Source organism: Panthera uncia, assembly GCF_023721935.1.
Source record: "Panthera uncia isolate 11264 chromosome D3 unlocalized genomic scaffold, Puncia_PCG_1.0 HiC_scaffold_8, whole genome shotgun sequence".
Lineage (NCBI taxonomy): Eukaryota > Metazoa > Chordata > Mammalia > Carnivora > Felidae > Panthera > Panthera uncia.
The window spans coordinates 37,520,150-37,543,664 of NW_026057586.1; the positions used below are offsets into that span (position 1 = coordinate 37,520,150).

Here is a 23,515-nt window from a genome sequence, read left to right on the forward strand (position 1 = left end):
GGGTGACAAAGGACACAAACAAGAAAGGTGACATGTCAAGTCTGTGACGCGGTCAAGCTGGTGAATTATTTGGTTGGAAGCCATGCAGAAAGACAGAGAGAGTCCAACGAACGAAAACAGCATTCCGACCCCTCAAGCAAGCATGTGCTCACAGAGTAGTCAAGGAAAACCACTTCAACGTTCTCTAGGGCATGCGTTTTGAGTGGGAACCCACGGGCCTACTATGTCCTCCTACACCTTTTCTTTGCCTTTCCCTGGAAGCCACTGGGCATGGAAAGGAAAGGAGAGAAAGAGCTTAAGATTAACCGGCGAAAACTCCAGTTGGATCTTAAGCCATTAATAGAATTTCCCTTCATTTTACTCCTACAAGGTTAAGTTCCTAATTCATTAATGTAAATAAAAATCTAATATTTTATATGAAACGACTGTCTCCCTTTTAAAAAAATCTAGAATTTCAGTTACCATTGTCACCCAAATCCAGAAACTGATATGGGCTCAAAGAGGGAGGCCTAACAGGCACCTTGAACAGCATCAACCAGAACATTGATTATTTAACCACATCCCTCTCTCCCTCTGTGCAGCAGAGCCAAATGAAATACGTGTAGGAATGCCATCCTTCAGAGTTCCCAGAGACACCCTGGCAGCTTCTTCATCCAGGCTAATTTCCCTCCGTGGACGGGTCATAGAAGTGGCAAAGTGAGAGCATTCTCCCTGGGTCTCCCCTTCAGGCAAATTTGACCGTTTCTGTTTCTGTAACATTGACTCATGGCTTTACATACACAATCATTGATTTTTTTTTCTTTTTTTTCTTTTTCTTTTTTTTTTTATGACTAAGCCTACATTTTAGTTGCTTCTAAAACGTTGTTAAACTGAAAAGGCTAATGGAACATTTCAAAGGCGCCAAACTTTATTTGATACTATTGGGGTGGGGTTGGTAGGCTCCAGTTTTTCTCTTGCTACATTCTTCTTGGGAAAATATTTCAAAACAATCCATAAACATACAAGAAGTAGAGGTAATCTGTTCTTTCTGCCTCTCTCTTTTTAAAAAAATTTTAATGTTTATTTTGATTTTTGAGACAGAAAGAGACAGAGCATGAGTAGGGGTAGGGCAGAGAGAGAGAGGGAGACACAGAATCTGAAGCAGGCTCCAGGCTCCAAGCTGTCAGCATAGAGCCTGACATGGGGCTCGAACCCACAGACCGTGAGATCATGACCTGAGCCAAAGCTGGACGCCCAACCGACTGAGTCACCTAGGCGCCCCCTCTCTGCTTCTCTTTCCTTCATTAACAGACTAAGAGGGGGACGCTGCTCATCTAAGAGTGTGGAAGAGGCTCGTCTGCTTAATGGACAGAAAGCCTGACATGAAGAACTATCCCAAGGGGACCTGGGGGGGAGGCAGTAGGTCTCAACCACGCAAACATCCCTGAACTCCCACAGCCTCAAGGAAACACCTGTGAATTACAGGGAGGAGAAATATTCAAGCAAGACAAACACTGCAGTAGAACTACTCCATGGGGAAAACGCATCCCTTTTAGGATGACTTACTAATCAACACTTATTCCCAATTGCATGTGTTATGTCCAGTAAATTCTCAGGTGGATTAATAGTATACCCCAGTATATATGAAAATCTGCCCATCCACACCCTGCTGAACATGGAGCCTACAGTTCTCCCCCCCACCACATTTCTCCATGAGATTTGATACTCTCCCACATATTTATTTTGACATGAGGTGGGCAGTGGGGGAAGCTGAGGGCAAACGATTCAAGGGAGGAAATATATTTATGCTTATTCAGTTTCCGGGTGCCCTGTGCCCTGTTTTTTTTTTTTTAATCCATGAGAAAAAACATCTTTCCCAGCGATCTTGGAGGAAGATGGATTGTTTCCATCCATCCCCATGCATTTCCACTAAGGCAATGAGGTCTTTTTCAGTTTTCGGGTCAGAATTTCTAAGAATTAATGGTGAGCTGTAGCTCTCAGCATTTACAGTTCTTACTGTTTAGAATATGTGGAGTAAGAAATGCACGCAGAATATTCTGGAGAGGGAAGGTGGAAGAAAGGAGTGGGTGGGGATTTTCTGAGTCATGTCAAAGACCCAGCCACCGAGGGGTGAGGGCCCGGGGGTTGGGGGCTGGGCCTGGCTCCCCATACCTGGTAGGTTTCATCCTGCAGCTTCTGCTTCAGGTACTCTTCCATTTTGAGCTCGTTCTCCAGCTGCCGGACAGAGTCATTTTCATAGTCCTCATCCTCTGGCTGCACGTAGGGGTCCCCATCTTCTGTGACCCTGGGAATACACCACAAGGGGTGTTTGGGAGCAAATCTTTTTTTTTTTTTTTCTTTTACAGTTTATTTAATTGTTTATTTTGAGAGAGAGAGAGAGAGAGAGAGAACGAGTCAGGAAGGGCAGAGAGAAAGGGAGACAGAGGATCCATAGTGGGCTCTGGGCCAACATCAGAGCCTGATGAAGGGCTTTAACTCACGAACCATGAGATCATGACCTGAGGTGAAGTCAGACACTTAGCTGAGCCCCCCAGGTGCCCCTGGGAGCAAATCTTCAAAGTACGAGTGGAACTCCAGTGTTAGGTATAGTTTGGGGCCCATTTATTTAGACCCCCAGTTCACTTCTTTGTTTCAATTAATTTCAATTTAGTGTCCTCTGTTACCTAACAGAAAAAATTTTTATAAACTTTGGAGATTTGGAGATAGACATGATCAAAGTATTCTCATATGCAGTTTTTCTATGGCAGTCTGATGATCACTGTCCATCTGTGTTTTCCTCTGACTTACAGGAATGGGTTGCCCTTAAAGTGTTTGTCAATCTTAAAAAAGGCAGCCTTATCTTTTGGGAGGATATAGTCTTCTTAATCTGAGGACTTTTTTTCTTTTCTTTTCTTTTCTTTTCTTTTCTTTTCTTTTCTTATGGAAACCAAGATCACTTTCTATAAGGAAAGTGAGCCCTCTAGTGAAATAACGATTAAGGACGTTTGTTCATAATTGAACCCTCTTTGTGTTATGTACATATGTAGGCGCATGCACCCATGTGCTTTATTTTTATAGTAGAATAAGTCTTAGAATATCAGCTCCTCGGTGTCTGGAAGGTAATACTTGAACTCATAGCTCTGGATCTTAAAAATTTATACTAGCTCTGAATCTAAGAAATCTACTTAAATTATTCAGTTCTACCATGAAATAAATAGCTAGCAATGATCTCATTCACTAATGTGTGACTCTATTTCCATGTATCTACCCAGTTTATAAAAACCCTTCCTGAGACTGAACATAAATTCACGACCTAAATCATAGGACTAAAATATTCTCAGGGTAAAACACAGTACATGTTTAGGTAGTGCAGATATTAAAACATCCCCTAGAGTGAAAAGAGTGGTCAAGTAGAAGTTCCTGGGTTGGAACTTAAATACCATTGTTTACATTTATTAATGTCTGTATGACATGTTCTCATTATATTTAGAGGTTTGGGGCCAGGCTAAATAGGTCTGTGAGGCCTCTATGAACGGTCCCTCCCCAATTTCCGCAGCCGTGTTGGTGGCTGGTTCTGGCACCAGCCTACCAGGGACAGTGGACTGGGGTAGACTTAGCTACAGGCTTGGATCTTGGGAGCAGGACGAGAAGACTTTAGGTGACCACATGTAAATGCTTCATTATAAAAAGTCAAACAGATATGTTATTTACCAGACTAACCTGATGACCATTAATTCACCATTCTGAATAACAAATCAAATAATTCTAAATTACAGAGGAAAGGACAAGAAAACAAACTAAAATTAAAAGCAGCAGCCTATCGCTATTTGAAATCATGTTATAACTGTTTTGTTTTGATCTTAAGGCCTGCCTTTTCACAACCAGCTTTCAAACCACATTTATAATTCCCCATTATTACTGGTCTACTTGCTACTTGGATTGAGATCCAAAATGCCAGAAAGGCTTCTGGTTAGTTTCTTCTTTGGGTCCTGAAACTGGCCAGTTTATTTTTGAAGACTAGTGGGCAGAACTTTTCACATTAAACACCATCACCCTTCTGCAGTATGTTTTTAGTTAAAGTTTTAACTTTATTTTTTATTTTTTAGAGAGAGAGAGTGCAAGTGGGGGAGAGGAGAGGGGCAGAGGGATAGAGAGGGTCTTAAGCAGGCCGCATGCTCACTGTAGAGCTTGGGGCTTGCTCCCATGACTCTGGGATCATGACCTGAGCCGAAATCAAGAGTCAGACGTTCAGCGGACCGAGGCACTCAGCAGCCCTGCTTCCGTAACTTAAATGCTCAGTGATCCCTTTTGCCCTTCTGGTGAGCGCCTGCCCATGTCTCTCACAGCTGCATGAGCCTCTCTTCAAGGTTCCCTTGCTTCCCTGCCTTCCTTACCTCCCAAATGGGCTCTGTACATCTGTCCTAGCTCCCCCTTTGTTTCTCAGCTTTGCTTTCCTGTCTACTTTGAGTTTGAACTGATCCAGGGGCACAGAAAGTCTAGAGGGGATGTCACTGATTCTGCTGGTTTCTGTCAAGCTACAGAAGCCTAATTGGAAGAAAATCTTCGTAAAATGTCTTTCAAAGGTCAGATTTATACACACTCAACAAGTCGACCAGATTGGATTTCTTTATAATGAGATTTTATATATTTACTTATTTCAATTCCAAGTGCTGTCATGGTGTTTACATTCATTCTGAATAGAGGCTTCTCCAGCATCACCTGGTCCTCTAAGGGCGAATACAGTAAATTTAGAAGATAGAATGATTTATCCCCTGAAGTAGTCTGTGAGTCCTGGAAGGCTGGGAGGGAGTTTTAAATACTATTTTGCATACGACGAGCACTGTGCCTTGGGTGAGGGAGGCTCTCAATGAGCACTGCTTGCTTTTAGTTATCGCTATTCTCACTAAATAGTGAGAGGGCAAAGTTCCAATACCAAATTTAATGTAGCACCCTTCTACCTCTTCTGCGTCATACCTTTCCAAAATAAAGGACTAAGCAGCCATGTTTTTATTTTCTTATGTTCCCTACTGAGTATTCTGTTACTGAGGAATGTTCTGGAGCAGAAGATACTCACACGTCACTACGCATGGTGCTGGGGGTAGCGCCACCGTGGAGGTACCCAGGTTTTCGGGCGTGGATTTGTGCTAGAAAAGCCTTTTCAGTGGTTGGCGATGGAACCAGATCCTCAAACTGAGTCCGTGCAAATTCAGAATCCACATTACTCTCAGTTTCACTCCCCACCTCTATTAGGGACGATGGAAGAAATGAAGAATGGCTTAGGTTATTTTATGATTGGCCAATAAAGGGCTAGATTTAACATAAGTCAACCTTACGTTTATACAACCTGTGCTGTATAAAACATCAACCAGTTATTGTACATAAGTCAGTGGAGTTTATTATTTTTTTTTTCAAAATGACATTTGATACATGAATTTCTAGAAAATTATTTGGTATATGGTATTGTCTTTTTTTTAATCTCAATATTATGAGGAATTTTTGTGTTTTAACTGGCTTAGTTTCTTAATACTTCTCTTTTACCCTTTCTACAAAAGTCTTCATTAAAACTGTTCTTAATTTTGCTTAATATTATTTTAATTTAGGAAATACAAACCTTAAAATACTACATTCACTTAATATTTCAATGTATTATAAATATAAACTAATAGTATATGAAGTGACCACATAAGAGTAACATTTTTAGTCATCATTTGCTAGGGCAGTGGGTACATGCCATTAATCATGGTGTATTAACTGCTGCCATTTTTATCCTAGTTGCTAATCTTAATCCAGACTAGCAGAAACAATTTTCATTACTTCAGTTCTTATTATAGTGGCTTTAAGAAACTTAAATCCGGAATTGTTTTAATACTGAAGTTTTATTTCTTATAATTTTTGTAATCTCAAACTATGGGACCAGAGTCGTGCCAGACAAATATCTTGCCAAGTGGGCTTATGGAACAGATGAGATGTATTAGTAACTGGTAAGATATTTATTTGCATATTCATGCTGTTAAAGTTTTAAAAACTCCATGTAGTATTATTAGCATAAAGAGTCTCACTCAATGTTATGCTCTTTATTTTCTGGGGAGATCTCTCTTTAGATATATCGCAAAGGTAAATTTCAATTTAGCCTCATTCAAATAGCCACACGTTTCAAATTAACAGAGTTTAAATTAGTAAATAAAACATTTGACCTTCTAAAATAACTTTAGCTTCATGTCACATTGGATCATGATATTACAAGTTACAAATAATAGGTATTACAAACACTAGAATTACAAGTCAATTTTAGTATTTTTCTTTATTCCTATCGGCATGTTTCAAACTCTCTGCATAAAGCATGTAATTAACCGTCTTGTCAGCAAAATAGCAACAGTGCTGAAATATCTGAATATACCAAAAATATCATACAGATCTTAAAAAAAATCCTTTTTATATTTGACAATGAGGAGATCTCTAACACAGGCCCCTAGCACTTATGGGTCCCTCTGCAAAGAGCAGACACACGAGAGGGGACCGGGGACTCACCGGAATTCAGCTCTTTCACAAGAGAGGACATGGTGTTAGTGATGGAATCTGCTGCTACCAGTAAGTCATTTCTTAAGTTTCTTCTTGAACCTTGAGTGAAGAAAAAATGATCGTTAAAAAAAAAAATCACACAGCTTTTCCTTTCTTCCCCCCACTTTTGTGCGGTTTATCATCTACATCGATATCCCGAAGCAAGAAAAACTTCCAAGACTTCTCCTTTTCAAAGGTGTTTTGGCTTATTTTCTGAAAAAATACATTGTCCTTAGGGTAATGGCTTCGATGTTATGAAGACATGGCCACGGGTGAGGGAGGGGCTCATTTAATTGATTGTACAAATTGGGAGAGTTTTGCAAGTGAAAGGGGGTGGTATGATAATAAGACTGTGATGTGGCACAACCTGGGATGGTCCCAGGTAAACCAGTATCTATTGTCGCCTTTCTTAGGAAAACTCACACAGATGCAAAGTCTGGTTTTGCCCGGAGACTTGCACCTTGCCAGCTGCTGCTACCGTTTCAGCCATGACCTGGTGGCTCAGCACATGGGATTGCGATCTCCATCACCACAGTCTCTATCTCTCATTAGGGCTCCCAGAGTTCTCCCTATCATGATAGGTATCTCTGGGGAATGGGAACCCCTGAAGGCCCCAGAGCATACAAGACGGGTGAGATTCTTCTCCCGCACTAAGACCTGGGCAGAAGGTATATGTCTAATACCCTGAATTGCAACTTAGACTAGGTTTCTCCATGGTAGACAAAGATTACGATGATGTTTCAGGCACACGAAGGGTTAAATGGGTATTTGTCGGCTGGCTTGAGTGTGAGGTAGAGATGGAACATAATATCTTTGGAAAAAAAGGCTCAAGATTCCAAACAGCTGACCTGCAGATGAACTTAGGCAGCAAGAGCTCTTTATGAGCTAGGAGCTGCCTATAGGCCACATTTCATCCTGTACTTTCTCAGAAAGTCAAACTCAGTAAAATAATAAATACATGTAAATTAAAAAATCAAGGGAATCAGAGAAAACAATTAGAAAGCTCTTAGGGGCGCCTGGGTGGCTCAGTCAGTTAAGTGGCGGACTTCAGCTCAGGTCATGATCTCATGGTTTGTGAGTTCAAGCCCTATGTCGGGCTCTGTGCTGAAAGCTTGGAGCCTAGAGCCTGTTTCGGATTCTGTGTCTCCCTCTCCTTCTCTCTCTGCCTCTCCCCTGCTAGAACTCTCTCTGTGTCTCTCTCTTCAAAATAAACATTAAAAAAATATAGAAAGCTCATAGATTTAAAAATTTCCTTAAGATCAGATTTAGAGAAAGGACATTTTTTCTTCTAAAGGTGAAAAAAAAGAAAGTTATTTTCAATAACTTAAAATTTTTTGTATAACTTATTTTCTTTTTCAGAAAAAAAAGCCATATTATGGATCTTTCCTTTTCCCTCCTAGCAGAGAGTACGCCATTCTCTTCCTTTAAAATGTAAGATTTTGGGGCGCCTGGGTGGCGCAGTCGGTTAAGCGTCCGACTTCAGCCAGGTCACGATCTCGCGGTCCGTGAGTTCGAGCCCCGCGTCAGGCTCTGGGCTGATGGCTCGGAGCCTGGAGCCTGTTTCCGATTCTGTGTCTCCCTCTCTCTCTGCCCCTCCCCCGTTCATGCTCTGTCTCTCTCTGTCCCAAAAAAAAAAAAAAAATAAATAAAATAAAATAAAATAAAATAAAATAAAATGTAAGATTTTATCCCCTATATAAAATGGATGAGAATGTCTCTTTCCTCACACTCTTGCTATTTGTGGATATTACTAATGTTAATTTTTTTAAAAATCTGCTAGGCAAGAGGTGATACTTGTATTTCTACAATAGTTTGTGAGATTAGACACCTCTTTATATCTTTATTGGCAATTTATAGTTCTTTCCATATCCCTCACTTATTTTTGTTTCGGGAATGTCTTTTTCTTACTGATTTCTATATGCTTTATGAGTAGCTGAAATTATACAACTTGATTGCCACTTAATGCTGGAAACGTTTTCCTCAAGCCTATTTTTTGTCTTTTGACTTCATTTATGTTCCTTTTTGCCTTAAAACTAGTAGTCAACTATCTCTCTTTTCCTTAGATCTATATGTGAGGATCTGGAAGGACGTTCATGATATATTGCTAATTTAAAGAAAATGCAACTTGCCGACCAAAATGCAATGCATGGTCTTGTTTGTGTGAAAAAGAAGGGTAGATGTTTATAAAAACACACTGAAACATACGTAATTATATGTATATGAAGAATTGAGAAGGGCCAAACTGCTTAATAGTGTTTACTTCTGGGAATGAGATTCGCAGAGTGAGGGTCTGCAGAAGCATTTTTTCCCCTGAACTTTCTGTAAATGTAAAAAGTGATGGCAAGAAAAAGTCTTAAAAGTCTTAAAATATTTCCAAATGAATACAATCACTTGTCTTGAAAGACCTTACCCCTACCCCCAGTGTGTGAATGGAAAAGGCAGCAGGTGAGAGAATACTGTTATATTTATCAGTCTTTGTGCTCCTGTTAACTATGGAGGCTGAACCTCCAACCCTTTGGCCCTGTATTACAGAGGCAATGGTCAACTCTTTAGGGCAGCTGTAAAATGATTAAATTATCTGCTTGTTCATTGCAGGGCTGCATCCCACCTCAGCTGGGACTGTTTAACCTCAATTTGAGTTTGCTTTAACATAAAGGAAATAAGATCTTTCAGAACTTTAAAATGGGTTACATTTATAAAGTTTCCTGGGATATTGGTGAAAGGTTTTCCCTTCCCTTAATGAGCAAAGACTCATAAAAAATGGAGCAGGGCGATAGAAGCTGAAAGAAGGTAAGATGGTGAAGTGAGTAACAGGCTAGCCTAAGGAGTTTCTGAAACAGCTCTGGGGCCAGGTGGGCACAAGGAATACCCTGGCATTTCCACACTGTGGCTCCAAAGATTCTAAACGCTCAACAGACCGTGGTGACATGCGCCACGTGAAAAAGCAGAACACAACAACAAAACGTGACCCCACTTACTTTGTGCAAACGCCTCCTGAACATCACCCCCTACCCCCGTGAGGGAGTCCTGAGGCGTGTGGGACGGGCTGGAGCAGGCAGACGCGGACCGCACAGGCATGGGGATGGGCCTGCTGATGGTGTGGCTGGGGGAGGAGCGAGGAGAGCCTGCCCCCTGGGTCTGGAGAGACAATGCGAGTCGTTAATTTGTTTTCCCAAAGCCTCCTTCAAAGGTTAAAAACAGTCACGGTGAGGTTCCCAAGCAGGAGGGCATCCTAGGTAGTTGAGATGGTAATCCTTAACCTGAGTTGCAGGTGCAGATAATTTAGGACCTTATTCTGTATAACCTGGAGTTTTGGTTACTTGTTGAAAGTTAAGAATATTAGTACAGCATCGTTCTATAATACACGATATGTGCGCCCAGGTAATGAGGCTACTGTTAAGCGGTGAAATTTACAAGGTGTGTCTGTTTCCTCCTTGAAGGAAGTTCCACGTAGAATAAAAAGACGTTTATTAAGGACAAAGTTTGCAATATAAACGAAGAGACTATTTGGGATGGATGTGGTTTATACCTTCCTAAATATTCAGTGTCTGTCCTGGCATCATCTTTGAGGATAATTTATAGGCCAGATCCTGTCAAGCAATACTGGCGTCCCGCAGGAAATGTCCTTCTCTTCATCGATGAAAAAGCAGTTAATTTCAGCAATCAGAACAGTGGGGTTTAAGAGGGAGTAAAGAAAAAAAAGGAGAAAGCAACTAAAAGCCATTTCCCTCTATACCACAGTCCTCGGCATGAAACTGTTCACACCTTGAATTTCACAGCTTTGTCTCCACACAATGAGGTTTCTTGTAAACACTTTCTGTGTTATAATAATTAGTTTACAAAGGAAGCCAGTCATGAATAAGAGGATGCAATGAGACCCTCTGGTGCATACTCAGAGGTGAGGTGTTCAGGTGCTCACATAGACTCCAGTCCAGATTGCTGGGTCCTGCCAGGGAGAGTGAGGACTCTTCCATAGCAAGGCCCAGAGATGCAGCACCAACCCATTCACACCCAGGGACGTGCACCCTGGGAGCACTGCTCTGGAGTGTTTGATTTAGACTTTGCTGAGGGTTGGGCTGCTTGCAGTTAAAACACACAACATCAATCCTGTCAAATGCCATGCTGTTAGCTTTCCAGGGCTTGGCATCACACGTACAAGTCACATCTATAAATTGAGAAAAATCTAGAATTAAACACAAAGCAAAACAGAGCAGAGCACAGGAAATAACTCATGTGATCCAGTGGGCTGGGGATTCCACTCTTTTCATTCTCAACAGTACCTTGAATGGTCTGTCCAGGCCCAGGGAACGGAAGCTTGCCCCCTCGCGATGCTTTGCAGCCTGTGGCCCCAGCCCGCTCAAGGACAGGTCTGGTTTTCCCCAGCAAACCTTGCCAGTTCATCTCAATAGCCACGAAACCTCTGCTTCTGAGCTACCGTGGCACCCCCCCCCTTCCCACACCAATAATACATGACCACATTTGAGTCATGCGTTGCCCTGTAGAAGGATCTTCATGTGCATTTCTCTCCATGACCCCCTGAAGTAGGGCATCATTACTCTCAAGATGCGATTGTGGACCCCAGTGCTCAGAGAGGTAAAAAGGTTTGCCCAGGAGGCAGAGCGGGAGAGCTTGGGCTGGCCTCTGAGCATGGATGCTCTGTCTGCCCTTGGCTGCAGGGACCTGGCTGGGTTTTGCCTGCTGAGGGCCCATCAAAGGCGTTTCGCTGCCTTGAGGGCTGCCTCCCCCTGGCAAGCCCTCTTGTGTGCCATTCTCCAGGCAGGGCCCTCAGCAGGGCTCCCCGCCCTTTCTTACCTGTCCTCTTTACCCAGGACCAGTCACGGCACCGGACGGAGGAAGGACTGGGATGGGAAGGTGGACAGAGGGGCTGAAGGGAGGAGGTTAACGGCAGGGATACCTCAGCTCTGGGGAGCCAGACCCTCTTCTGGGGTAGCGGGTTCACGATAATAACAATACAACTCCACTTGTGTATGTGTTACAGTGGATAAAGCACTTTTCCGTACATTGTTTGGTTTCATTCTCCTCATTATTGGTGCTAGGAATGATAGTAGCTTATATTTGAATAGCAATTCGCAGTCTATGAAGCACTTTAACCCCAACGATTTCACTTAATCCTGCTAGCCACCATGTGAAGTATTCTATTCCCATTTTCCAGGTTAGCACACTGAGGCTCAGAGGTGCTAACTGGGTTACCCAGTGAGAGAGTGGCAGAAATAAACGAGATCCCCAGCCTTTCGCCTTCAAGCCCAGGGCTTTCCCACCGCACCACAGCCGCTTCTGAGGATCGGGGGCCCTGTGACCAATCACCACACACTTCACTCATGGAGAAAGGTTTAGCAGCCTGAAGGCTGAGAAAACACAGTATCTGGACCTACCGGGGAGGGGTGTTGGAGTAGGGGCCCCAGGCTTCTGGCTGGGCTGTGCAATAGCTTTCAATTGCCGGATGGCGGGGTGCAGTGTGAGGGCCCTGGTGGTGGAAGAGACTGTGGGCCGATTATCAATCAGTACAGATACACAGGTGCAAATCTCTTATCTGTAAATTTGAAATCCAAGAAGCAACATTTGTCGTTTCATTACTGACATGAGGCTATTTCTATGGCGTCTGCACTGTACTGCCTTTCTAAAACCCAGAAAGATTCTGAATCCTGGGACACACCCGGACCCGGTGATTTCAGATGTGGGGCTGTGAGTTTGCATTTCAGTATCTTAATGGCTGTACTGGGGCTGCACGCACACCAGCACCACTGGCACCTGTTCCATCAGGGTCTCCAGTGCAGGGTGCCCATGGCGCCATCCTCTCCCTTTGGGCCTTCACCTGGCCGTTCTAACCTTCCAGTCGGTGAGTCTCTTACCTCTGGCAACACTCTCCCCTTCTCCTTGTGCCCTGGGCTCTCTCCTGCTGCGTTTGAGTCATTCCCAGCCCTAACTCTCCCTGCTTAATAATGCCTGGTCTCCAAAGTCAACTTTCCCCACTGCTTTCCGCCTGCTTCTTTCCTTCAAAACCCCTCTTCATGGTCTGTGTGGAGAGAAAAATAATTGACTATGGTGATGTGTTAAGGGAAAAACAATGGCCTGAATGTAAATGACACCAATGTGTAAATGACTGATAGGCACCATCTCCTAAATGAGTATCTAATTGGTGCAATTTCAAGCAGTCTGATTACATGAAGAATTCAGGTAGAGATTCTGTGCTGGAGACAAGATCTAGTGGCATCTTCCCTGCAACTCCCAACCCCCAAGGAATGTCCAGACTCCGGCGGGGAGGCCCCTGGCTCCCTGGGTGACGATGGCCCTGTCTCTTTGTTTGGACACTGTCCAGTTTGATGCACAGTAGCTTCCTGGGACCTACTGCTGGAAATGCCATCTCTGGCCTTCCTTTCTGTTCTTTCTGTAGACTCACTAGGAAAGGACAGTTGCCTCTTGGTATTGGGGTTGATCAGTGGAGTTTCATTTTCAGGTAGTGACCACTGCGGAATGGTGGCCTCTGGCCTGTTCACGAAGTATATACAGTTGTCTGCTAACAATTTTAGAAGAGTTAGAGTGAGTCATCTCTGCAAACATCCTTTCCTGGAAATTACTTGATGATTAATGGAGTGAATACTTAAGGGACAACGGTCCATGCAGATCAATATATAGATCTAAAATTCCTGAGAGGAGAGTTGATTTATGGAGGAAGGAAAATATACATCATACTTGGCAAATTTAAAATAGCTTGCTTCCTAGTGAATAGATGAAAAATTCATTTCTGCACTCCATCCTCTGAGCCCACTCAACCTGCTGTTGTATCAATTTTTAAGAAGCCTGACAAGATCCATACATTTTCTGATTTTTTCCAGGAAGTATTTTGGTTTCCACTCGGCACCAGAAAGGAGGGAGGCTTCAGGGAAGGGACCAAATGTGTAATTGCTGAACCAGCACTGCCTGGAGACACGGCTGAGCAGATGACCAGGGGACACGAGTGCACAATCCTCCCCCTGACTGAAAAGCCTACCTCTCAGGTTTGGCTGGGAATGCAGCCCTGTCAGCCAGGTTTGACTCAGCAGCCGGAGAAGGTAGAGCAGAGTAGCGTTTAGCTATGTCCAACCCTCTTTTCACCCTCTCTTCCAGTTTGAGTTCACTGACTATCATCATAGGGATTGCTGTGTACAAAGGGCTGTGGGGGTAGGGATGAGGTGACTAATCCTAACTGGTCAGGCAGGAGGCATCACTTAACTTGAGTCTTAATAGTGGAGATTTCCGGGCAGAAGAAAGGTCATATTGCCAGGAGAGAAGAATATTCCAGGTCTTAGAGTGTCATGAGCGAGGGAAGAGAAGAGGAGGGGTATTGCAGAGAGCGCGAGGATGCTCCAGGTTTGCTGTGGGGAGTGAAGAGGGCTGAGGCTGGTCAGGGGGTGGTTTAATCTGAACCAGAAGGTCATCTCCTAAGGTTTTCAAGTAAAAAAAAAAAAATTTTTACTTTCCTAGAATGAATTGACTAAATCCCTAATTTTAAAAAAGTTTGTGTGAGAGAGAGCCTGAGAGGGCATGCTTTGAACACTGGATGCCAGTCCTAATATTGCAGTTGATTATTTATGATGTGAATTGTCCCCCCACCCCCCACCCTGCCAACACCATCCCATTTCTGATTGCTTCACCACTCCGCAGAATACCCACCAGAGAAGATGGGTGAGGGAGATAAAGGAAGGTGAACTGATGCTGATAAAACTCGTTACTTCTGGCCCGCTCATATTCCCAATGTGTTTGGGAGAAGCAGAAACCTGAGAGACCATGATTTCCCAAGTTAACTGGTGCTCCAGTTATTAATAGAGAAGAGAATGGGGGCAGGAGATGGAATTTGAAATGATGTTTCACTTTCCTCCTCTGACTGAGACACTCTTAGTTAACTGGAAGGAAGAGAAGTGAGTGTGTGTGTACATGCACGTGTGTGTGTAAAATAGGGGTCAAATCACAAAAGTTTACATATTGTCGGATGTATGTGTATAAACATATACACACTTTTATACTAATATCTGACATGCATATAGTATTTTACAAAGTGCTTTCACATCCATTAGCTTTCAAAATCTCCCCCCAAATCCTGTGGGCCATGTATTAGCAGTCTGTTTGAGATAAATTACCAGGAAGTTAACTGGCTAACTCAAGATCTTACAGGTATGAGAGAAGAACAGGGACCCTACCGTCCGGTCTAACACCAGTCACCTTTCTGCAAAAATTTTTTGAGACCTTACATCCTGAACTCAAAGTCAGGATATCTGGTTTTAGATTGGGACATGATATTGGAAACTGGAAGTCTACCAGAAACTCTGAAACATACTGTCATTGCAATTATACCCCAGCTGCCTTCATTATTACACTTTTTATGAGTGTTCTTTTTATGGTTCCTCCAATAAATCTTAAAAATACACAAAGAAGAAAGAGGGTAGGATAATTTTGATGCAAGTTTTGTAAAAAAAAATTTATTGCTTATGATACCATAATCATCATATTATATTACAGGCACTATTTTTTTTTTTAATTCATGTTCTCTCCTCAAGGGGGATAAATTCATGCATTATCTCTAACAAGAAACAGAAGTAGGAATTATATATACCAGTATCATAAAATACATTGAACCACAGAGACTTATGATAAAGCAAGTAGAGGTTATTAAATCAAGCACAATTTGTTGTGTGCAGTGTCTTAAATCTGATTTTACAAAGAGAATGTCCCCAAAGGGGTAAGGCTCATAAATAAAAATAGAATTTAGAAGCAGACGGCAGACTAAAACCTCTAAATTCTCTCCTTAGATCATGTTATACCAAGTCTATATATTTGAATGGCATATGTTTCTTTCCTTGTAGATCTGCCTGCTCAGGATTGGGACATACAGGGTTCTGTCTTTAATTTTAACTGAAGGTCAGTATAATAATCAGCCACTTAACATCTGCTGCTGCATTTGTCCCGTTTATTATTCAGCACAAATTCTCTAAAGCTCCGAGTAAAGACTTCTTTTTCATATTTTATGCCAACAGAAATTTTGGTCCCCTGAGAACTGGTATTTCTGTCCCGATAAAACCACCAATTATGTTTTCCTTTTTTTTTTTTTTTTTTTTTTTGCCTCATTGCCAAAAAGCTCAGAGGAACACCCTTGTCTCTTATGATTAGCATATTTGCATTTTCTCTTCGTTAGTTTCTGATCTTTCTATATTTATTTTATGAAGTCATTGCTGATGTCTTTTGTTGGGAGCTGCCTTGGGTCCTTTTGGAAAAGAGGCTTGACTATACAAGCACATCAATAAATGAGTAAGACAAGCAAATTCTCTCCCCACCCAGACATTGCATTGCTGACATCTGAGTGTTCCCGATGATGGCCCTTTAGAACCTAGGCAGCGGTACCCAGCTGAGGGCTGACTTTCAGAGATGCAGCCACTGTTGAGGGCTCCGTGGGAGGAGCTGGAAGGAAAGGAGGCGGTAATGCTCTATGGGTGCTGCCATGGTTTGGCTGTTTGCAGCCATGGGTTTATGAACTTCCTGGTCCACACAGCCTTTCAGGAATGTGTGGCCTGGGGAATGGTGGGAAATGGGCCCCTGAGGGAGATGGCTCAGCAAGGCTGATGGACTATAGGATGATTGCCCTCTCTCCACTAGGTGTGAGGTTATATTTGAGCTTTTTTCCCCTTTTTTCTGTGCACATGCTAAGTAAGAGACAGGAAAGGAAAGAGGCTGTTTGCACAGAGAAGCAGCACAGCAAGGCATTTTTCTCTACCATGATCTAAGTGCGCTGGAACTACAATAGCAATGCCCCGTGTACGCCTTTATGGGCAATTAGACAGGCTATAAATGTGCGTCCTTCACCAAGGGGGACTGTCTCTCATTAAAATTTGACTTTAGTAAAGCAACTTTTTTCACAAAATACAAAATAGTGTAATACATTGTCTTTATTGTCTGACATTACAGATTAGTTTTACACTTTCCTTTTTTACAGACCGTGGGAAGGAAGGGTAAAACTGTGTCCAGCATTTTGCAAACGTTCGTTGTTACACACAAACACACACAATGAATAACAGGAAAGAGAATACAGAAGAATAAAAGGTACGTTGAAATTGGACAGGCTGTGGTTCTAATCGATCCATGGAAATGATGTGAAACTTCCTGGTGAAACCAGCAAATGGGATATAGCGTCATACACGGTTTGGTACGTGCACCTGAAATTAAAGTTGCTGTTCTTTTGCTTCTGTTTTGTTATTATTATGTTTCGAGTAGGCTACTCCCTCTCATGGCTCTGAACCGGACCACAGGGTCAGACACAGGGTTCCAGTTGAGCGACTACAGTTAGAGAATCACAGTGTTCCTGCTTCCAGAGAAGATGTATGCAAGGGCCTTGTGAACTCCCGGAGCGGACAGGTTCTTGGTGATAAGAGAAGGGCTGAAAGTTACCCATTCTTTTGAGATTATTACGAACCAGTGGTAGGGATTCCGTTCTCAAGAACTAAACAATGGGAAATGAGCAGATACTGAGGACAGTGTTTCTCCTGGACTGAACCCATTTTGGTGACCAGGGGGGAACAGGGCTTAGTAATTATGCAATGAAAAGAGATGTAACTGGCTGACTTTTGTACAAAGAGGTCACACACCTTTCCAGTAAAATGGAAACTGAACTAAATGAGAGGATGCAGAGAGGTTAGCTTGAGTGCTGTATGTAGCTTTAGTGGCCAGAGTGGGTGTCTCTGTTCAGAGAAGGGTCTGATCAATAACCCAGAAAAGCATGAGACTGGTTGGAAACTTAGACCCCTGGAGCTATAAAAAGTCTCCAACACATTATGATTTTTTCCCCCTCTTCTAAAAGGTGTAATGGCTCTTCTTTTGATGCCCACAGTAGCAACAGTTATTAAAAAAAAAAAAAGCTAAATTTTATATGTCTCAATTCAAGCACTACATTGAAAAGGAAGCAAATTAGTATGATTTTTGTTCTCTTTCCAAACTGAAGCGTGAACAGACATTAGAGGCAAAAGCAATGGGAAAAACGGCAGGATGGCAGGCCCCTCCATAGTTAGTTAAGACCTGCAGTAGGGAACATAACTTACTCCCTGCTTCAGTTCTTCTTCCTACAGAAAGATTGAATCAATAACAGTTAGGTTACCCAGGGTTCCAGGCAGAACGCGTACACAGTGTGAGGGAATGCAAGATGGGGGAAACATCAACACGGCTTCGGTGGCGGCCTCTCCTACCTCAGTGACTTTAGTCCCAGGTCTATTTAGGTATGTGAGACTACAGACCATCTCATTCCTTCCTATGCCCATCCTCCTTTCCACACGATCTATCCCTCTAGCCTGCTGTTTATACATCCTGATAGAACAGACTGTGCTGGGTTAGGCCAGGTCGATGCCAAGATGGCTGACTGTAAATAGAACCCCCCCCCCCCCACCCCCCCCCCCCCCCCCACCCCATTGCTGTGGTGACAGAAGCTATAGGAATATAAGCAGTGGGCTATTTTCCAGGTTTCCTGTCATTCAGTGAAGGGAAAGATGAGACCGACCCTCTTCATTTGGTATATTTGAAAAGGAAAACTGAAAGAGCTTTTCTGGATCATCAAATGAGACAACAGGGCAGAAACAGTGAGAGGCTATCCATTATCCAGTCCTGTCTCAATATATATAGTACAACAAAAACTGAGTTCTACACTTTACATGGCTAATATACTGAAAAGTAAATTTTGTTTAGTGAAGATAAAGCATTCCCAACACTGATGGCAGGAAAAGTTGTCTAAGGGAAAAAAAAAAAAAAAAGACCAAAGGAAACCAAAGAAGGAAGTGTTGCACTTATATGTAAGTGTGTGCCCAGTGCTAGGACACAGTAGGTTTCAACAAATATTTGTTAAATACATAAAAGAAAGATAGGAAGGAGGAAGGAAGAGAGAAAGAAAGCAATGAAAAAAGAAAAGAAAAAAAAGGAAAGACAGAAAAAGAGGAAGGGCGAAACAGTAAATGATGGTGTGTCGGGGAGGCAAGGGATCCGGGGACTGAAAGGATGGACGTCTGTCTCACAGACGAGCTGCCCCAGGGACCGGGCAAGTTTCAGTATCAGTTCCCGCCTTTGGCATATCACAGTTCCAATCCGCAGTGGTTTCTGCTTGTCTACCTCAGGCGGGATGACCACCTAGCACTGACACCTCTCCTGGGCCGACTGTGGCCATGTGACCATAATTAGCCTACTTGTGACTTGACACGTGATTTAGTATATACTGAAGAAGGGGATAGGGGTTTATGAAACGGAGAAGGCCACTTCCCAGTGAGACTAACAGATTACAGCGCTCTGCAGAGGACTTCCCTGGATCATCTTATTAAACACTCTACCCGCAGAGAGCTAAGGGGGTATTCCTGTTTACAGTTCGTACTTGAGAGTCATGGAAGTTACGTGACTTGCTGCTAAAGCCTCACAGATGAGAGAAAATACTTCACTGAAATGATCAGTTAGTTACTCCTCTTAATAAAACTATAATCTCCAAAATTATGGCTATATCTTCATCTTGCAGAAGCATTAGCTTCTGCTCACTTTATTCAGAACTTCCAAAGCTATTAAATGTACAATATTCCTGAATAAATCCAGTTTTAGTACTTTCAAGGACATAGGAACTGGAAATAAGCCAAGAAGTTGTCCTATGAGGGTCCTCAGTAGTCTGGTTCCAGGAAATGGATAAGAATGAGCCTGATAACTGACTGCTATCATTGGACATATCTAAGAAAAGATCCTACATCTGGGACTGAAGCCGTATCTTGGGGAAAATCACATATAGTAATTGGAGAAATCATTGCACATTATGTGTGAACGATTTTTACAAATGCCATAGTCACAGGTCTAGGAAATATTTATTTGAAATGTCTTACCTTTAGTAGCTTCATGAGACCTTCTAACTGGACCATTAGCTCTCTCCGGCTCTCCTGGAGAGCAGACATTCTCTGTTCCAGCTCGTCCTTGCGCTGTCTAAGAAAGAAGTAGTCATCATCAGAACAGCATTCAACCCACTGAGCTGATCACACTTCCAAGTCTTGTGACACTAGTAGACCGCCAGAAAAAGGGCATCTCTGATCTCTGATGTGGTTTCCAGGCAGGGAAATGTCAAATGAACGAACAGTTACAGCTTGAGGTGTACATTTGTTTGTTAGAAGTCATACCAAAACACAGATGAATTAAAATCCTCTTGGATATACTTCCCCTTCTACCCTGAATTAACCAGTCAATGAAATCTTTTCTGAATGCCTAGTATGTCCTGGGCCTTGTGCGATGCCATTGGGCTCCCTTAAGACAACAAACAGAAACCAAACTGTCACCGAAAAAGGTCAATCCCACAGATCTTCCAAAACCAAGGACGCTTCTGTAAATCTCAAAGGGCATACTGATTACCCTAGTATTTGGAAATTGGAGTTTGAAAGTTTATTTTTCATTTCTTCCATTCTTAGTATGCAATATGGTACCTTTGAGAGGTGAAATATTCATAGTACAGAGTTTTTATAGTCAATTGAAGTTTTCTGGTTTGGGTTTGACTTTATAGGAGTTCCTACACAATTGTTCCAACTGAAAATAACCTGTAAGATTTGTGTTTGTTTAATTTTGTTTTGCAGAACTTCTATTAAACTGTCAGCAAGAATGGAAACCACAAAGGACAATCTATACTCCATCATTTATATTGACACTGAGAGGTACCAAGAATATCTTTAAAAGAGGGAAAAGAAATGAAACAGTATGGAGAAGAATATTAATGGTTCGTATTTCTGATGTATATGTGTACTTTTCAAGTCAATTTCAAATCTATTATTTCATGATCGTTAGTGAATAATATACACAATTCCCCCCCCCCCCTCCCCGTGCTCCAAAGGCTTCTGTCTGAGTTTTAGATATTGGAACTTATATTTTAAAAATGTGTGACTGCTTTAACCATGTGTTAATGTATGAATGGATGTGCCTAGTCTCAATGGCACAGGCATAAGATTAAGGGTCACTGTAGCAGAGACTCTGAAATGAAAAACTGACAGTATGAAAATGTCACACTGACTTAGGTCAATGACTCATCCAGTTGAAAGATATTTTGGGGGGAGCACAGGTTATGGATATAAATGAAACATTCCTAATTTGCTTTGATTCAGGTTTCTCTAATGAATTATGAATTTAAAATTTATAAACATACCTCAACGCTTTTTGAATATATTTATATTTTTGGCTTTTATTGCCATTCAAGGCTTACTTACTCCCAGAACATTCCTTTTTCTTTTACAATTGCCTCTTTTCTGAATCCTGAAGGACAAGGGACATCATGATTTTATAGATTTTAATGGTATCTTATTTTAGTCTTTGTCTTCCTGGGCTGCAACATTCTAATTTTGAAAGTCTTACTCCATTCAAAAATATTCGTCAATGACAAATCCACTAGCTGTTTTATCTTTGACCTTGTCTGCACATGGTGTCCCAAATATATCCATGGTAGGGGTTGGTAGAAGGATAGATAATGTTTCTGACGTATTTCCAGTTTTCTTCTAGATACTGTTTTGTAATTTTTGGACTTTTGGTCATAGGAGCACTTTGTGAAGAGGGTTGCAGTAAATTCTAATATTGTAGGTAAAAAATACTAAGATAGGCATCTAAAAACTATGCGGAAAAGTTAACTGGTATTAATTTAGAATTAATCAACAATTAAAAAAAAACTTGTTTGTACAGTTTTCTTATAAGTAGTAATCTTTCAAAACATGACATCTACTCTTTCATGCATTGATTAAATTCAATTAAAAGAATTTCACGGGGCGTCTGGGTGGCCTAGTTGGTTGAGTGTCCGACTTGGGCTCAGGTCATGATCTCGCGGTTTGTGAGTTTGGGTCCCGCATCAGGCTCTGTGCTGACAGCTCAGAGCCTGGAGCCTGCTCCGGATTCTGTGTCTCCCTCTCTCTCTGCCCCTCCCCTGCTTGTACTCTGTCTCTGTCTCTCTCAGGAATGAATAAACATTAAAAAAAAATTAAAAAAAAAAAAAGAATTTCATGTAATAATGTCTTTATTTAATCTTCTCTATAAGTGGCTACCAAATGTGGGTCTGATTAACATATTTGTGGTGTAGCTTCCATGGTTCCAAGTGGGAACAAGAAAACAAGGACTAAGTAGTGATTTTATTTTCATAGAGCTAAATGTATACCTCTGTAAAAGGAATGTCTTTTATTTTGAGATTCTGCCTGATAATTTCTAATTTTGCGTGTGTTTTTTAAATAATATATATGATATATATATATTTTTTAATGTTTATTTTTGAGAGAGATAGATGGAGTGTGAGTGGGGGAGTGGCAGAGAGAGAGGGAGACACAGAATCTGAAGCAGGTTCCAGGCTCCGAGCTGTCGGCACAGAGACTGATGTGGGGCTTAAACTCACCAGCCGTGAGATCATGACCTGAGCTGAAGCTGAATGCTTGACCGACTGACGGAACCTCCCAGGTGCCCCTTGAATGTACTTTAAAACCTATTTTCTCTTAGGACAATGTTGGGACAACAGGCAAAATTTTAATATAGATCATATATGAGATAATAATATCAACTTTTCTGAATTTGATAATGGTGCCATGGTTATGTAAGACAATACATTTTTACATAGGAAATATACACAGAAATACTTAGTGGTAAAGGGTTATGATGTCTGCAACTTACTCTCAAAATGACTCATCAAAAATATGTATGCTATACATATACATATATATATATATACATATATACATATATATACATATATACATATACATATATATATATATATATATATATATATATATAAGCTTATATAGGGAGATAGAGAAGGGTGTAGTAATATGTTTGTTATCTCTAGGTGAAGTATATAAGGACATCCATTGTGATTTTCTTACAACTCTTAAATTTTTTCAAAATAAAAAGTTAAAAAAATATACTGTCATTCATGAAACTGTTGTGATAAGAGATGATGGTAATTTTAATAATATATCCCTATAGGGATGACTTAGTCAATTGAGCATCCAGCTGTTGGTTTTGGCTCAGGTCATGATCTCACAGTTCATGACTTGGAGCCCTGCGTCGGGCTCCATGCTGACAGTGCAGAGCCTGCTTGGGATTCTCTCTCTCCCTCTCTTTCTGCTCCCTCCCCTGCCCTCTCTCTTTGCTCCACCCCTGCTCTCTCTCTCAAAATAAATAAATAAATAAACTTAAAAAAATGTATCATCATATGGTAAAACAAAAAGTATTCAGCTTTATGTTATTTCCCAAAAATAATTTAAAAATTAAGCTGGTCTATTAAATTCAACTCTGGAAACCAGACTTACACCAGAGGTTACACTTTCATTTTTAATTAATAGAACACGAAGTTACCTTAATTAGCAAGTTGTTGTTGTTTTTTTTACATTTTATTTATTTTTGATAGAGAGAGACAGAGCACAAGTTGGGGAGGGGCAGAGAGAGACGGAGACACAGAATCCGAAGCAGGCTCCAGGCTCTGAGCTGTCAGCACAGAGCTCAATGCAGGGCCCGAACTCACAAACTGCGAGATCATGACCTGAGCCAAAGTCGGACGCTTAACCGACTGAGCCACCCAGGCGCCCCGCAAGTTTTCTTGAAAAATAATTTTATACACATTGAAAAGAATGTAATTTCGGGGGTATAAAATAAAGTGCTTATTTTTTTTGCAAGGTATAGATATGGAAATTATATGTTTTTCCTCTTTGAGATTTGTAGTGTGAAGTTAGTTCCTTCACAGTTTTAATAAATGTTTTATCCTAGAAGATGGTATTGTCTTTGCAAACACAGTTCTTTAGCTATCTCTTAATCGTTTTGCAGCTTATCCATTCATGCCACAAACATCCATTTGGCACTTTTAAGACACTGTAAATAAAATAATGAGTAGGATACAGTTTTTGTCCTTGAGCGAAAGAGGAGGAGAAAGAAGTTCAAGACGACGATGGTGAGCGTACAATAAAAATATGAACAA

At 41.6% G+C, this 23,515-nt stretch overlaps 1 protein-coding gene across 12 annotated transcripts in view; it reads right to left on the reverse strand.

The window, feature by feature from the left end:
• DTNA (dystrobrevin alpha) overlaps nt 1–23,515 on the reverse strand; it is a 351,322-nt gene that overhangs the window by 3,126 nt on the left and 324,681 nt on the right. For 6 of the 12 annotated variants that reach the window (XM_049620207.1, XM_049620208.1, XM_049620213.1 and 3 more), the window contains 5 exons: nt 19,419–19,515; nt 9,516–9,675; nt 6,508–6,597; nt 5,054–5,222; nt 3–2,284 (listed from right to left, as the gene is read on the reverse strand). In XM_049620207.1, coding sequence (XP_049476164.1) covers nt 2,083–2,284; nt 5,054–5,222; nt 6,508–6,597; nt 9,516–9,675; nt 19,419–19,515 — 718 coding nt within the window. In that variant the 3' untranslated portion in view covers nt 3–2,082. Of the gene's footprint in view, nt 1–2; nt 2,285–5,053; nt 5,223–6,507; nt 6,598–9,515; nt 9,676–15,616; nt 17,640–19,418; nt 19,516–23,515 lie in introns of those variants that run through there. The other 6 variants (XM_049620219.1, XM_049620211.1, XM_049620212.1 and 3 more) reach the window with 4 other exon arrangements.